At 48.5% G+C, this 14,060-nt stretch overlaps 1 protein-coding gene across 3 annotated transcripts in view; it reads right to left on the minus strand.

Moving 5' to 3' along the window:
- The window catches only part of LOC137341562 (phosphatidylinositol 3-kinase C2 domain-containing subunit gamma-like), a 147,895-nt gene that overhangs the window by 27,372 nt on the left and 106,463 nt on the right, over window positions 1-14,060 (minus strand). For all 3 annotated transcript variants that reach the window (XM_068004750.1, XM_068004749.1, XM_068004747.1), the window contains one exon: window positions 12,786-12,910. In XM_068004750.1, coding sequence (XP_067860851.1) covers window positions 12,786-12,910 — 125 coding nt within the window. The remainder of the gene's footprint in view (window positions 1-12,785; window positions 12,911-14,060) is intronic.

Consider the following 14,060-nt stretch of genomic DNA (forward strand, 5'->3'; position numbering starts at 1 on the left):
GGTTGTGATGGAAAAGAAGAAGGATGAAGGGGATGAGGGCAGCAGAGTCATGGTGGTGAATTGGGCGGATGAGGTAGCTGCGTTAAATGCTACAGAGGGAGAGGCAATTCTGGTGCTGTTTACATTGTATGGTCTCTGAATTAGTTTTGAACATGAAACCCATTGCAGAAGTGACATTACTTCATTCCAGGCTCGACTCAGAGTGTAGAATTCAGCACAGTTGTAGCTCCTCCTGATAATTTGAAGTAGTTTTTTCCACTTAAAAATGAATTGAATTATCCAGCTGGTTAATTAAGCTATGTAAAAACACATTAAAGTGGGCATTTAGTGCTAAGAAATTGAACCATCAGATAATTTCAATTGTGAGTTTGAATTAAGAGGCATAGACTGTACTCCGATCTTTGCTCCTCCTTGTTAATGAGATAACAGTGCTCAGAACAACAACTTGCATTTATATAGCGCCTTTAGCATTGTAAAATGTCCCAAGGTGCTTCAGAGGAGCATTATCAAACACAACTTGACACCGAGTCACATTAGTTGTTTCCAAAAGCTTGGTCAAAGAGGTAGGATATTAAGGAGCATCTTAAAGGAGGAGAGAGAGGTAGAGAGATGGAAAGATGTAGGGAGGGAATCCCAGAGCTTAGGGCCTAGGCAGCTGAAGACACGGCTGCCAATGGTAGAGCAATGGAAATCATGGATGCGCAAGAGCCCAGAACTGGAGGAGCGCAGAGATCTCGGAAGGCTGTAGGAGGTTACAGAGATAGGAAGGGGCAAGGCCATGAGGGGATTTGAAAACAAGGATGATGATTTTAGGCATTGCCGGACCGGGAGCCAATGTAGGTCAGTGAGCACAGGGGTGACGGGTGAATGGGACTTGGTGCGAGTTAGGATACTGGCAGCAGACTTTTGGATGAGCCGAAGTTTACGAAGGGTGCAAGGTGGGAGGCCATCCAGGAGAAGATAAATGAGGAACCTAACTTTGGTTTAAGATAATTAGATTAGGTTCAACACTGGCCCTGTATATCCATGGGCTCAGATCCCAGCGGTTACGCTGGGATTGTGCTTACTGGTGTTCTCTGGTGCGGACCCCGCCAAGGCTTAGGAACCTTCAGATCTGCATTGGGGAACTACTGAAGCACAGCGCACTGATAAACTTCTCGGTACTTGTCCAGTCAGTACCACCCTGAGCATTGGCTTGTAGCGTTATCTTGGAAGAATCCCAGCACCCAGTGACTGGTCTCCCCATCCAGGTCCCATTCATGAGTCAGGCTACCTGGTGAGTCATCAATATTGCCCTGGAGTACTGTAGACTTGTTTGGCTTGGATATCGGATCACCGAGGTTTCCATAGTACCAACTATTAGCAGTTATTCCTACGACATAAAACCCACTAGTAGTACTCAGTGAAGTGTTAGAGTGGTTCTCGTATGTGAACACCTACTTTCATTTTAGGGATGTGTAAAGTAGCTCCTTTTATCTTCTCTGAATTTGGTACAGGAGAAAAGGGAAGATTTCTTGAACGTGTGTGGACATTACACTCATGAACAGTCTCATGACATTTTATGAAACGCAGTATCTATTGGGCAACATAAGTGCTCCATGGAGAGGCTGGATATGAGACTGTGGAAGGTCGCAGGAAAGAATGCTATCAGAAGGTGAGTTTCCTCCTCTATTTTTGCATATTGCCTTGGAATCACTTTAAGATCGAGGCCTGGTCGCAGCATTTCTCCCCACCCTCTTAATAGAAAAATGCGTGATCTATTAATTGTATCCATGTTATTGTTAATTGTACTCAGGTGGTGTAATACGATGTGTCATGATATGGGGGATAAATTGTGGGGGTGTGGGGGGGGGGGATAAGTATGTTCCAGTGAATTAAGATTTAGTTCTGTAACTATTTTTAACAAAATTGTCAGCCGTGGCTCAGTGGTTGGACTCTCGCCTCGGAAGGTTGTGGGTTCAAATCCCACTCCAGGGACTTGAGCACAAAAATCTAAGCTGCCACTTCAGTATAATTTTGAGGGAGTGCTGCACTGTCGGAAGTGCCATCTTTTGGATGAGACATTAAACCAAGGCCCCGTCTGCCCTCTCAGGTGGACATAAAAGATCTCATGGCAATATTTCGAAGAACAGCAGGGGAGTTCTCCCCGGTGTCCTGACCAATATTTATCCCTCGACCAACATCACTAAAAGAAGACAAAAAACCCCCCCCCAGATTTATGCGATCATTATCTCATTGCTGTTTGTGGGACCTTGCTGTACGCAAATTGGCTGCCGTATTTCCTACGTTACAACATTGACTGCACAACAAAAGTATTTAAGTGGCTGTAAAGCGCTTTGGGACATCCTGAGATCGTGAAAGATGCCATATAAATGCAAGCCTTTCTTTATTCTAAACAACTATACTGCTAACCTCCATGGGGGATTTTTGTTCTTGTTGACTAGCAACAGATATTAAAACTGATGGAAAACAGGTAGAAAAGCTGAATCTGCCATTTTTTCCCCTTTTTATGCACTGCTCCATTTTCCACCCTTCCCCCCAAAAGAGGAATGAAATTGGTATGGATGTTTTAAATTAATAAAAAAACTCTGTGGTTGCTGATTAAGGCTTTGTTAATGAGCTTCCAGAGAAAGATGCAACAGTTTTCCCTTCAGGGAAATTAAAACAAGTAGAGATTAGCTCACTTGTAGGGCTGGAACAATGGAGCAGCTAAACTCTTTCATACAAACATATGCATTAAGAGCAAGAGTAGGCCATTCGGCCCCTCGTGCCTATTCTGCCATTTGATAAGATCATGGATGATCTGATCGTGACCTCAACCCTACTTTCCTGACTACCTATAAGCTTTGACTCCCTTGTTAATCAGAAATCTATCTAATTCAGCCTTAAAAATATTCAATGACCCTACCTCCACCGCTCTCTGGTGAAGGGAGTTCCACAGACTCATGACCCTTAGAGAAAAAAATTCTCCTCATCTCTGTCTTAAATGGGAGACCCCTTATTTTTAAACTGTGGCCCCTAGTTCCAGTCTCTCCCACAAGGGGAAACATCCTCTCAGCATCTACCCCTTCAAGTCCCCTCAGGATCTTGTATGTTTCAATAATATCACCTCTCATTCTTCTAAACGCCAATGTGTACAGGCCCAACTTGTCCAACCTTTCCTCATAAGATAACCCCTCATCCCAGGAATCAGTCGAGTGAACCTTCTCTGAACCTTCTCCAAAGCAATTTTGTCCTTTCTTAAATAAGGAGACCAAAACTGCACACAGTATTCTAGATGTGGTCTTACCAATGCCCTGTACAACTGTAGCAAAATATCTCTACTTTTATATTCCACTCCCCTTGCAATAAATGACAACATTCCATTTGCCTTCGTAATCAATTGCTGTACCTGCATTCTAACTTTTTGTGATTCATGTACTCGGACACCCAGATCCCTCTGTACCTCAGAGTTCTGCAATCTCTTTCCATTTAAATAATATACTGTTTTTCTATTCCTTCTGCCAAAGTGGACAAGTTCACATTTTCCCACATTATACTCCATCTGCCAAATTTTTGCCCATTCACCTAACCTATCGATATCCCTTTGCAGACTCCTTATGTCCTCTTCACAACTTACTTTCCTACCTACCTTTGTGTCATCAGCAAATTTAGCGACCAAACATTTGGTTCCTTCATCCAAGTCATTGATATAGATTGTAAATAGTTGAGGCCCAAGCACTGATCCCTGTGGCACTCCACTCTTTATATCTTGCCAACCTGAGAATGACCCATTTATGCCTACTCTCTGATTTCTGTTAGCTAACCAATCCTTTATCCATGCTAATATGTTACCCACTACACCATGAGGTTTTATTTTGTGTAGTAGCCTTTGATGTGGCACCTTGTCAAAAGCCTTCTGGAAATCCAAGTACACCACATCCACAGTTTCCCCTTTATCCATGTTGCTTGTTACTTCCTCCAAGAACTCTAATAAATTAGTCAAACACTATTTCCTTTTCATAAAGCCATGTTGACTCTGCCTGATTGCATTGAGATTTTTTAAGTGCACTGCTATAACCTCCTTAATAATAGATTGTAGCATTTTCCCTATGACAGATGTTAAGCTAACTGGCCTGTAGTTGCCTGCTTTCTGTCTCCCTCCTTTCTTGAATAGAGGAGTTACATTCGCTATTTTCCAATCTGATGGGACCCTTTCAGAATCTAGGGAAATTTGGAAAATTAAAACCAATGCATCTACTATCTCTGCAGCCATTTCTTTTAAGACCCTAGGATAAAGTCCGTCAGGACCTGGGACTTGTCAGCTTTAATTCTAATATTTTTTTTAAAACCCTTTCCCTGGTGATTGCAAATGTTTTAAGTTCCTCTCTCCCTTTCACCTCTTGATTCACAATTATTTCTGGCATGTTATTTGTATCCTCTACAGCGAAGACGGTCGCAAAATATCTGTTCAATTCATCCGCCATTTCCTTATTCTCCATTATTAATTCCCCAGACTCACTCTCTAGAGGACCAACGCTCACTTTACTTACTCTTTTCCTTTTTAAATACCTGTAGAAACTCTTACTATCTGTTTTTATATTTCTAGCTAGCTTTCTCTCCTACTCTAATTTCTCCCTCATTATTTTTTTAGTCATTCGTTGCTGTTTTTAATATTCTGACCAATCTTCTGACCTGCCATGAATCTTTGCGGAATTGTATGCTTTTTCTTTCAATTTGATACTATCTTTAACTTCCTTAGTTAGCCACGGACGGTACGTCCTTCCCCTAGAGTCTTTCTTTCTCACTGGATTGTATCTTTGCTGAGTGTTATGAAACAGCTCATTATATGTCTGCCACTTCAAAGAGTAAAATAAAAGCAAAATACTGCTGATTCTGGAAATCTGAAATAAGAACAGAAAATGCTGTAAAACACTCAGCACCTGTGGAGAGAGAAAGAGAGTTATCATTTCAGGTCAAGGACCTTTCATCAGAACTGGAAGGAATTGGCGATGAACAACTTTTTAGCAAATACAGAGCCAGGGAAAAAGGGTGGGGAAGGGAGGGAGGAGAACAAAGGGAAAGGTGTGTGATAGGGTGGAGGGCAGGAGTGATTAAATGACAAAAGAGATGATGGTGCAAGGCAAAAGGGGGTGGGGTGATAAGAACATAAGAGATAGGAGCAGGAGTAGGCCATTTGGCCCTTCGAGCCTGCTCCGCCATTCAATGAGATCATGGCTGATCTGATTTTTACCTCAACTCCACTTTCCCACCTTTTCCCCATATCCTTTGACTCCCTTGCTGATCAAAAATTTGTCTAACTCAGCCTTGAATGTATTCAATGACTCAGCCTCCACCACTCTTTGGGGTAAAGAATTCCAAAGGTTCACAACCCTCTGAGAGAAGAAATTTCTCCTCATCTCTGTCTTAGATGGGTCACCCCCTATTCTGAGACTATGCCCCCTAGTTCTAGATTCCCCTATGCAGGGAAACATCCTCTCAGCATTTACCCTGTCAAGCCCCTTCAAAATCTTGTATGTTTCAGTAAGATCTCCTCTCATTCTTCTAAACTCCAGTGAGTATAGGCCCAACCTGCTCAATCTTTCCTCATAAGAAAACTCTTCCATACCTGGAATCAACCTAGTGAGCCTTCTCTGAACTGCCTCCAATGCAAGTATGTCCTTCCTTAAATAAGGGGACCAAAACTACGCAGTACTCAAGGTGTGGTCTCACCAGCACCCTGTACAATTGTAGCAAGACTTCCCTGCTTTTATACTCCATCTCCCTAGAAATAAAGGCCAATATTCCATTTGCCTTCCCAATTACTTGCTGCACCAATATGCTAACTTTTTGGGTTTCATCTACGAGGACACCCAAATCCCTCTGTACCGCAGCATTCTGTAGTCTTTCTCCATTTATATAATATTTTGCTTTTTTATTCTTCCAACCAAAGTGGATGACTTCACATTTTCCCACATCTGCTCCATCTGCCAAATTTTTGCCGACTCGCTTAACCTGTCAATATCCCTTTGCAGACACTTTGGGGGTGATTTTAAACCACAAGAATGGGTGGGTTGGGGGTGGGTGGGAGTTGAAAATAGTTGTATTTTCGGGTCACAACTGCAAAATTTTCGGACTTTGCATTCCCAGTGGGAAGCCTGTACTTTTATGCACTGATATTAGACCCGGAAATAAAGCCGGGTTGCGACCCAAAAAACAACTATTTTCAATTCCCACCCGCCCCCAACCCACCCATTCTTGGGGTTTAAAATCAACCCCTTTGTGTCCTCCTCACAACTTACAAATTTAGGTGGAAAAGTATCATCAGCAAATTTGGCCACAGTACACTCACTTCCTTCATCCAAGTCATTGATATAGATTGTAAATAGTTGAGGCCCCAGCACTGAGCCCTGCGGCACCCCACTTGTTACAGATTGCCATCCTGAAAATGATCCCTTTATCCCGACTCTCTGTTTTCTGTTAGTTAGCCAATCCTCTATTCATGCTAATATATTGCCCCCAACATCATGAGCTCTTATCTTGTGCAGGTTTTATGTGGCACCTTATCGAATGCCTTTTGGAAATCCAAAACACTACATCTGCTGGTTCCCCTTTATCCACCCTGCTCGTTACTTCCTCAAAGAACTCCCACAATTTCCCTTTCATAAAACCATTTTGACTCTCCTTGATTTTATTTCCTGCTATTACTTCCTTAATAATCGATTCCAGCATTTTCCCAATGACAGATGTTAGGCTAATTGGCCTATTGTTACCTGCCTGCTGTCTCCCTCCTTTCTTGAATAGGGGCGTTACATTTGCGGTTTTCCAATCTGCTGGGACCTTTCCAGAATCTAGTGAATTTTGGAAGATTACACTTCTTTTAAGACCCTCGGATGCGAGCCATTGGGTCCAGGGGACTTGTCAGCCTGCAGACCCATTGGTTTGCCGAGTACTTTTTCTCTAGTGATAGTTTTTAGATCCTCCCTCCCCTTTGCCCTTGATTTTCTACTATTATTGATATGCTTTTAGTGCCTTCTACTGTGAAGACAGATACAAAATATCTGTTCAACGCCTCTGCCATTTCCTTGTTTTCCATTATTATTTCCCCAGTCTCATCCTCTAAGGGACCTATACTTGATGGGACAAGTAAAGATACAAAAGATGGGCCCAGAGGAGAATAACAGAGGGGGAGGGAAGCATGGAAAATCTGGCAAAGAGGAGAATGTGGCAGAGAAAGGTGGGTAGACCCAGGGGAGTGCATCATTTTGCCAGCTGTGCACTCTTTCTCTTTCAAAGAGTATCAGTTCAACATGGATTTTGCTGTAATGGGTTAAGGTCACATTTTGAGATTTTTAACTAGTTGGCCTGGAAGGGATTTTTAGTTTAAGCTGTAATACTTTTTTGATTTTGAAGTCAGGTTCAGGACGCAAAAGGTCAATTCCTATCGTTCCACCATATTTTGCTGACTTGATAGCAAAATGTCTGGAGGTGCTGAAACAATGAAGGGCTAGGAGCTTGATGGGCCGTCCTGAAGGGAAATAGGTTAGCCATTAAAACTGTTATATCAGTTTGAGACAATAGGGTGGGGGGAGGATTGTTCGTACAGTCCAACACTTCCCACAGATATTTGCACAAGTAATCTTGGAATGGTTTCTTTCACTGAGCATCGCAAGTCAGCTAGCTGGCTAAACTATGTAGCTGCCATGGGACCCAGAGCAAGGGACATGGTGGTAGTTTTGATTGGCAGCTCAATGGGCCCATCATTGACACAGAGAGGTTCTGGGGAGGGAGGGGGGGGCGGGGGAGGGCAAAGGAGCAGAGATGAAGCTTTTGGCTTTTTCTCTCTTTTCCCAGGTGTGCAGAATATTGGAGTTTATAAGAGCCAGGAGACTACAAGTGAGCATCAGTCAGTTCAGTGATAATAATTGGTGAAGTGAAAGTCGGCCCATATCAAGGGCAAAGTTTGCACAATTTATTCTTTTAATGTTAGGTGGATAAGAAGTGTATGAATCTTGCTGTGAGAACAGTATTCTCTTCAGTCATGTATTCAATGTAAAACAAACCAACGGGTTGGTTTACAATTGGCCTTCTCATGCACCAGTCAGCTGTTTCAGCCTTCCTCGTAGAAAAGCAAAAATCTGAAGGTTTGGATGTTTAAATAAATCATTACAAGCAGAAATAAGGCCAGAAACAAGAAATTAATTTAAATATAATTTTCAATACGAACTACTCCAGCACACAGTTTTCAACATTTAAATTGTGAGTGACTGTTTCTGATTTCAAAACTCAGAGGATGATGACACATGAAAGCAAATCCTTCATATCTAACGCCTCAGATTTATAAATTAGTCTTTACAAAATCTGGAAAGGGCCAAGTTAGTGAACAGGGCTGTTCAAATTCATTGCTCTGCTTAATTCCCTATAGCTCCCTGCAGTCCAGAGCTGCATTAACATCCTTGGCTGTAACTTAGCTGGTTAAATAGCTACATCAAGTTATATTGAAAATTCACCTAAGAATCAGGCCATTCGGCCCAACTGGTCTATTCTGGCGTTTATGCTCCACACGAGCCTCCTCCCTCCGTACTTCAGCTAACCCTATGAGGATACCCTTCTATTCCTTTCTCCCGCATGTGTTTATCTAGCTTCCCCTTAAATGCATCTATGCTATTTGCCTCAACTACTCCTTGTGGTAGCGTGTTCCACATTCTTACCACTCTTTGGGGAAAGAACTTTCTCCTGAATTCCCGATTAAAATAGCGACTATTTTATATTTTTGACCTCTAGTTTTGGATTCCCCCACAAATGGAAACATTTTCTTTATATTTACCCTATCAAACCCTATAATTGTCTTAAAGACCTCCATCAGGTAACCCCTCAGCCTTCTCTTTTCCAGAGGACAGAGCCTCAGCCTGTTCATCCTTTCCTGATAAGGGTTCCCTCTCAATTCTGGTATCGTTCTTGAGAATCTTTTTTGCACCCTCTCCAATGCCACTACATTCTTTCTATAATATGGAGACCAGAACTGTGCACAGTACTCCAAGTGTGGTGTATCCAAGGTTGTATACAAGTTCAACATAACTTCTTTGCTTTTCAATTCTATCCGTTAAGCCATCAGTGGTGTAAAATAAGCTCTACCGCAGGCAAGTCTTAAATGGCCAAATTTCCACCCTTGAGGCTCATGCAATCCTATAGAATTAACTCACCCAGTGAAAAAACTCAAGTAACTCTTTCAATAGCAATGAATAGAAATGTTAAACAAAAAGCAGCAAGATTAATACCATGGTTCCTAAAAGAGAAAACATCCCCCATATTGGATCCATGCAGGAAAGGGCGGGAAGCAACACTTCCACAAACTTACTTTCTAAGTTTAGGGCTGTCAGAGCTCGTGAAACTATCTGTGAAATATATAGGCCTGGAAAGTGCGGGGATGAATGTGTCCTGCTGTATGTGTTAGGATGTGCCCACCCACGCCCCACCATAGCTGAACCTGAAGTAAGCAGGGTTGGGGTCCAGGGCAATGCAACGCAGGCCTTGGGCGCTCGGAGGTCACTCCTGCAAGAATAGGCCATATAGCGAGGTATAAGTGGCCCAGCAAGATGGGGGTTGCTGCCCCCCCAAACCAACCCTTGCAAAAACTAAATGACCTTCCAGGCCACTCTTAATTTAAGAAAACGTGCCCCTGATCTTTGGGGCTCAGACTCCGATCCCAACCTGGATCCTCCTTCCTCCACTTGTGCTTGGATTGGAAGCCAGCACACCCCTTTCTCCTGCAGTGTACTAGCCTCTGATTTTACGCCATCTCCCTTGTAGGCCGAGGGCAACCCCCAGTAATTCGTGAGGCTTTCTTGATTGCCATTTTATTATCTCAGTGCCATTTTTGTTTGTACTTTTACCACTATGTTGCATATTGGGCTAAAGCTTGACAGAGTTAGACCTTTAGAGAGATGCTTAATAATAGTGTGATGTGGATAGAAGTAGTGAGGGGGTAAGGGGCAGTCCTACTCTCAGGGTGGGGAGTGAGGGGGTGAGGGGCAGTCCTACTCTCAGGGTGGGGAGTGAAGGGGTGAGGGGCAGTCCTTCTGTCAGGGTGGGAGTGTGGGGCAGTCCCACTCTCAGGGTGGGGAGTGAGGGGGTGAGGGGCAGTCCCACTCTCAGGGTGGGGAGTGAGGGGCAGTCCCACTCTCAGGGTGGGGAGTGAGGGGCAGTCCCACTCTCAGGGTGGGGAGTGAGGGGCAGTCCCACTCTCAGGGTGGGGAGTGAGGGGCAGTCCCACTCTCAGGGTGGGGAGTGAGGGGCAGTCCCACTCTCAGGGTGGGGAGTGAGGGGCAGTCCCACTCTCAGGGTGGGGAGTGAGGGGCAGTCCCACTCTCAGGGTGGGGAGTGAGGGGCAGTCCCACTCTCAGGGTGGGGAGTGAGGGGCAGTCCCACTCTCAGGGTGGGGAGTGAGGGGCAGTCCCACTCTCAGGGTGGGGAGTGAGGGGCAGTCCCACTCTCAGGGTGGGGAGTGAGGGGCAGTCCCACTCTCAGGGTGGGGAGTGAGGGGCAGTCCCACTCTCAGGGTGGGGAGTGAGGGGCAGTCCCACTCTCAGGGTGGGGAGTGAGGGGCAGTCCCACTCTCAGGGTGGGGAGTGAGGGGCAGTCCCACTCTCAGGGTGGGGAGTGAGGGGCGGTCCCACTCTCAGGGTGGGGAGTGAGGGGCGGTCCCACTCTCAGGGTGGGGAGTGAGGGGCGGTCCCACTCTCAGGGTGGGGAGTGAGGGGCGGTCCCACTCTCAGGGTGGGGAGTGAGGGGCGGTCCCACTCTCAGGGTGGGGAGTGAGGGGCGGTCCCACTCTCAGGGTGGGGAGTGAGGGGCGGTCCCACTCTCAGGGTGGGGAGTGAGGGGCGGTCCCACTCTCAGGGTGGGGAGTGAGGGGCGGTCCCACTCTCAGGGTGGGGAGTGAGGGGCGGTCCCACTCTCAGGGTGGGGAGTGAGGGGCGGTCCCACTCTCAGGGTGGGGAGTGAGGGGCGGTCCCACTCTCAGGGTGGGGAGTGAGGGGCGGTCCCACTCTCAGGGTGGGGAGTGAGGGGCGGTCCCACTCTCAGGGTGGGGAGTGAGGGGCGGTCCCACTCTCAGGGTGGGGAGTGAGGGGCGGTCCCACTCTCAGGGTGGGGAGTGAGGGGCGGTCCCACTCTCAGGGTGGGGAGTGAGGGGCGGTCCCACTCTCAGGGTGGGGAGTGAGGGGCGGTCCCACTCTCAGGGTGGGGAGTGAGGGGCGGTCCCACTCTCAGGGTGGGGAGTGAGGGGCGGTCCCACTCTCAGGGTGGGGAGTGAGGGGCGGTCCCACTCTCAGGGTGGGGAGTGAGGGGCAGTCCCACTCTCAGGGTGGGGAGTGAGGGGCAGTCCCACTCTCAGGGTGGGGAGTGAGGGGCAGTCCCACTCTCAGGGTGGGGAGTGAGGGGCAGTCCCACTCTCAGGGTGGGGAGTGAGGGGCAGTCCCACTCTCAGGGTGGGGAGTGAGGGGCAGTCCCACTCTCAGGGTGGGGAATGAGAGAGTGAGGGGCAGTCCCACTCTCAGGGTGGGGATCGAGAGAGTGAGGGGCAGTCCCACCGTCGGGGTGGGGATCGAGAGAGTGAGGGGCAGTCCCACCGTCGGGGTGGGGATCGAGAGAGTGAGGGGCAGTCCCACCGTCGGGGTGGGGATCGAGAGAGTGAGGGGCAGTCCCACCGTCGGGGTGGGGATCGAGAGAGTGAGGGGCAGTCCCACCGTCGGGGTGGGGATCGAGGGGCAGTCCCACCGTCGGGGTGGGGATCGAGGGGCAGTCCCACCGTCGGGGTGGGGATCGAGGGGCAGTCCCACCGTCGGGGTGGGGATCGAGGGGCAGTCCCACCGTCGGGGTGGGGATCGAGGGGCAGTCCCACCGTCGGGGTGGGGATCGAGGGGCAGTCCCACCGTCGGGGTGGGGATCGAGGGGCAGTCCCACCGTCGGGGTGGGGATCGAGGGGCAGTCCCACCGTCGGGGTGGGGATCGAGGGGCAGTCCCACCGTCGGGGTGGGGATCGAGGGGCAGGTCCCACCGTCGGGGTGGGGATCGAGGGGCAGGTCCCACCGTCGGGGTGGGGATCGAGGGGCAGTCCCACCGTCGGGGTGGGGATCGAGGGGCAGTCCCACCGTCGGGGTGGGGATCGAGGGGCAGTCCCACCGTCGGGGTGGGGATCGAGGGGCAGTCCCTCCGTCGGGGTGGGGATCGAGGGGCAGTCCCACCGTCGGGGTGGGGATCGAGGGGCAGTCCCACCGTCGGGGTGGGGATCGAGGGGCAGTCCCACCGTCGGGGTGGGGATCGAGGGGCAGTCCCACCGTCGGGGTGGGGATCGGAGGGGCAGTCCCACCGTCGGGGTGGGGATCGGAGGGGCAGTCCCACCGTCGGGGTGGGGATCGAGGGGCAGTCCCACCGTCGGGGTGGGGATCGAGGGGCAGTCCCACCGTCGGGGTGGGGATCGAGGGGCAGTCCCACCGTCGGGGTGGGGATCGAGGGGCAGTCCCACCGTCGGGGTGGGGATCGGAGGGGCAGTCCCACTGTCGGGGTGGGGATCGAGGGGCAGTCCCACCGTCGGGGTGGGGATCGAGGGGCAGTCCCACCGTCGGGGTGGGGATCGAGGGGCAGTCCCACCGTCGGGGTGGGGATCGGAGGGGCAGTCCCACTGTCGGGGTGGGGATCGGAGGGGCAGTCCCACTGTCGGGGTGGGGATTTAAAGGAAATGCTTATACGTTGTACATCAGCAGGGCAGCAGTTAAAGAGCTGCCTGATCATCAGTTCTTCGTTACCTTGGCAACTCCGATGCTGGGAAGCAGCAGTGAAGCTGTTTGTTGAGTTCACCAAATTGGTTGAAGCTTCTCTCAATGAAGGTCGCCTCACTCTGTCCCTGTCGTTCCACTTGTAGCTTGTAAAACTAAAATGAGATCAGATGGAGGAGTTGTTGGATGCAGAGGAAAATCAAATAGATTATTTTTTGGTCGATTTTGAGCTGAATAATTGTGTGGCAGGAGCCTTGAACTATATATTCCAAGATCTCAGCATTGATGCTCATTACTGAGCTCATAGGATCAGACAAGCAGCGCTTTCAAGCTATGTAAAGCGCTTGATAAAATGCAACCTTCTGTGCCTCTGTGCATTTTCCAGTTAGTTATCAGCATTTCTCAGCTTACTGAGAACGCTTTGCAAAAAAAACTGCATTTCCAGAGTCCCTGGATATGTTAAAAGGGGAATATATTTTCTAAAACACTGCACAGGAGAGTACAGCTCCTCATCTGCAGCTAATTCATTTACTGGGTCAATCGTAAGCCAAGTCAGAAAGGTTTAAGATTTGCCTGCGAGGAAAGTGGGCCCTTTTGTGTTGTTCCAGAGAGGTTCAATGAACGTGGGAATATGTGAGTGGAATTAATGTGCTTCAAATCAGTTTGCTTCACTTTTTCATCTGTGTTGGGGTAAAATATTACTCTTCTGATATCTTTTAAGTTTTATGGCCATAAGATATTGTAAACAATGTGTGATAATATAAGCTCTCCTGGTGGCTCAAGTCAATAAATTAGTCACCCGAAGTGGGGAATTATTCAGGTCGGACAGGCTCCAGGTTCAATCGCCAGTCTGTGCCTCATGGCTGGTCTCAGCCTGGGGAACGGCAGGGGTGTTACATTTGGTCTCAGTGCCCCTGCGCCAGGGAGGGGGAATTCCTGAGTACCGTTCAGGGACACCTGCTGAGCAGGACGTTGCGCATAAGAATGACTGGCGAGGACAGGGTTGGGTTCGGCTGTGTTAACCACCCCCTCGCCCCCCCCGCCCCAGTCAAATGGCTTGCTAGTGAAGCCCCTCATGAATATTACCACCTGGGCAAGGCACTTCAGGGCAACTGCTGCCCATGGAACCATATCCATCAAGGAGGGTGATGGGAGAACATTGGCAACAGAAAGAAATTCAAGTGTATCTGCCTGGTATCTGAATGATGTACCATCAATGCCAGAGTATGAGTCCAGTCTCTGATGCTCTAGGTGGGAGGGCGACACAAGTCCTTTTGTTTTTCATTCTTGGGACGTGGGTGTCGC

The sequence above is a fragment of the Heptranchias perlo genome, chromosome 24, assembly GCF_035084215.1.
Source record: "Heptranchias perlo isolate sHepPer1 chromosome 24, sHepPer1.hap1, whole genome shotgun sequence".
NCBI lineage: Eukaryota > Metazoa > Chordata > Chondrichthyes > Hexanchiformes > Hexanchidae > Heptranchias > Heptranchias perlo.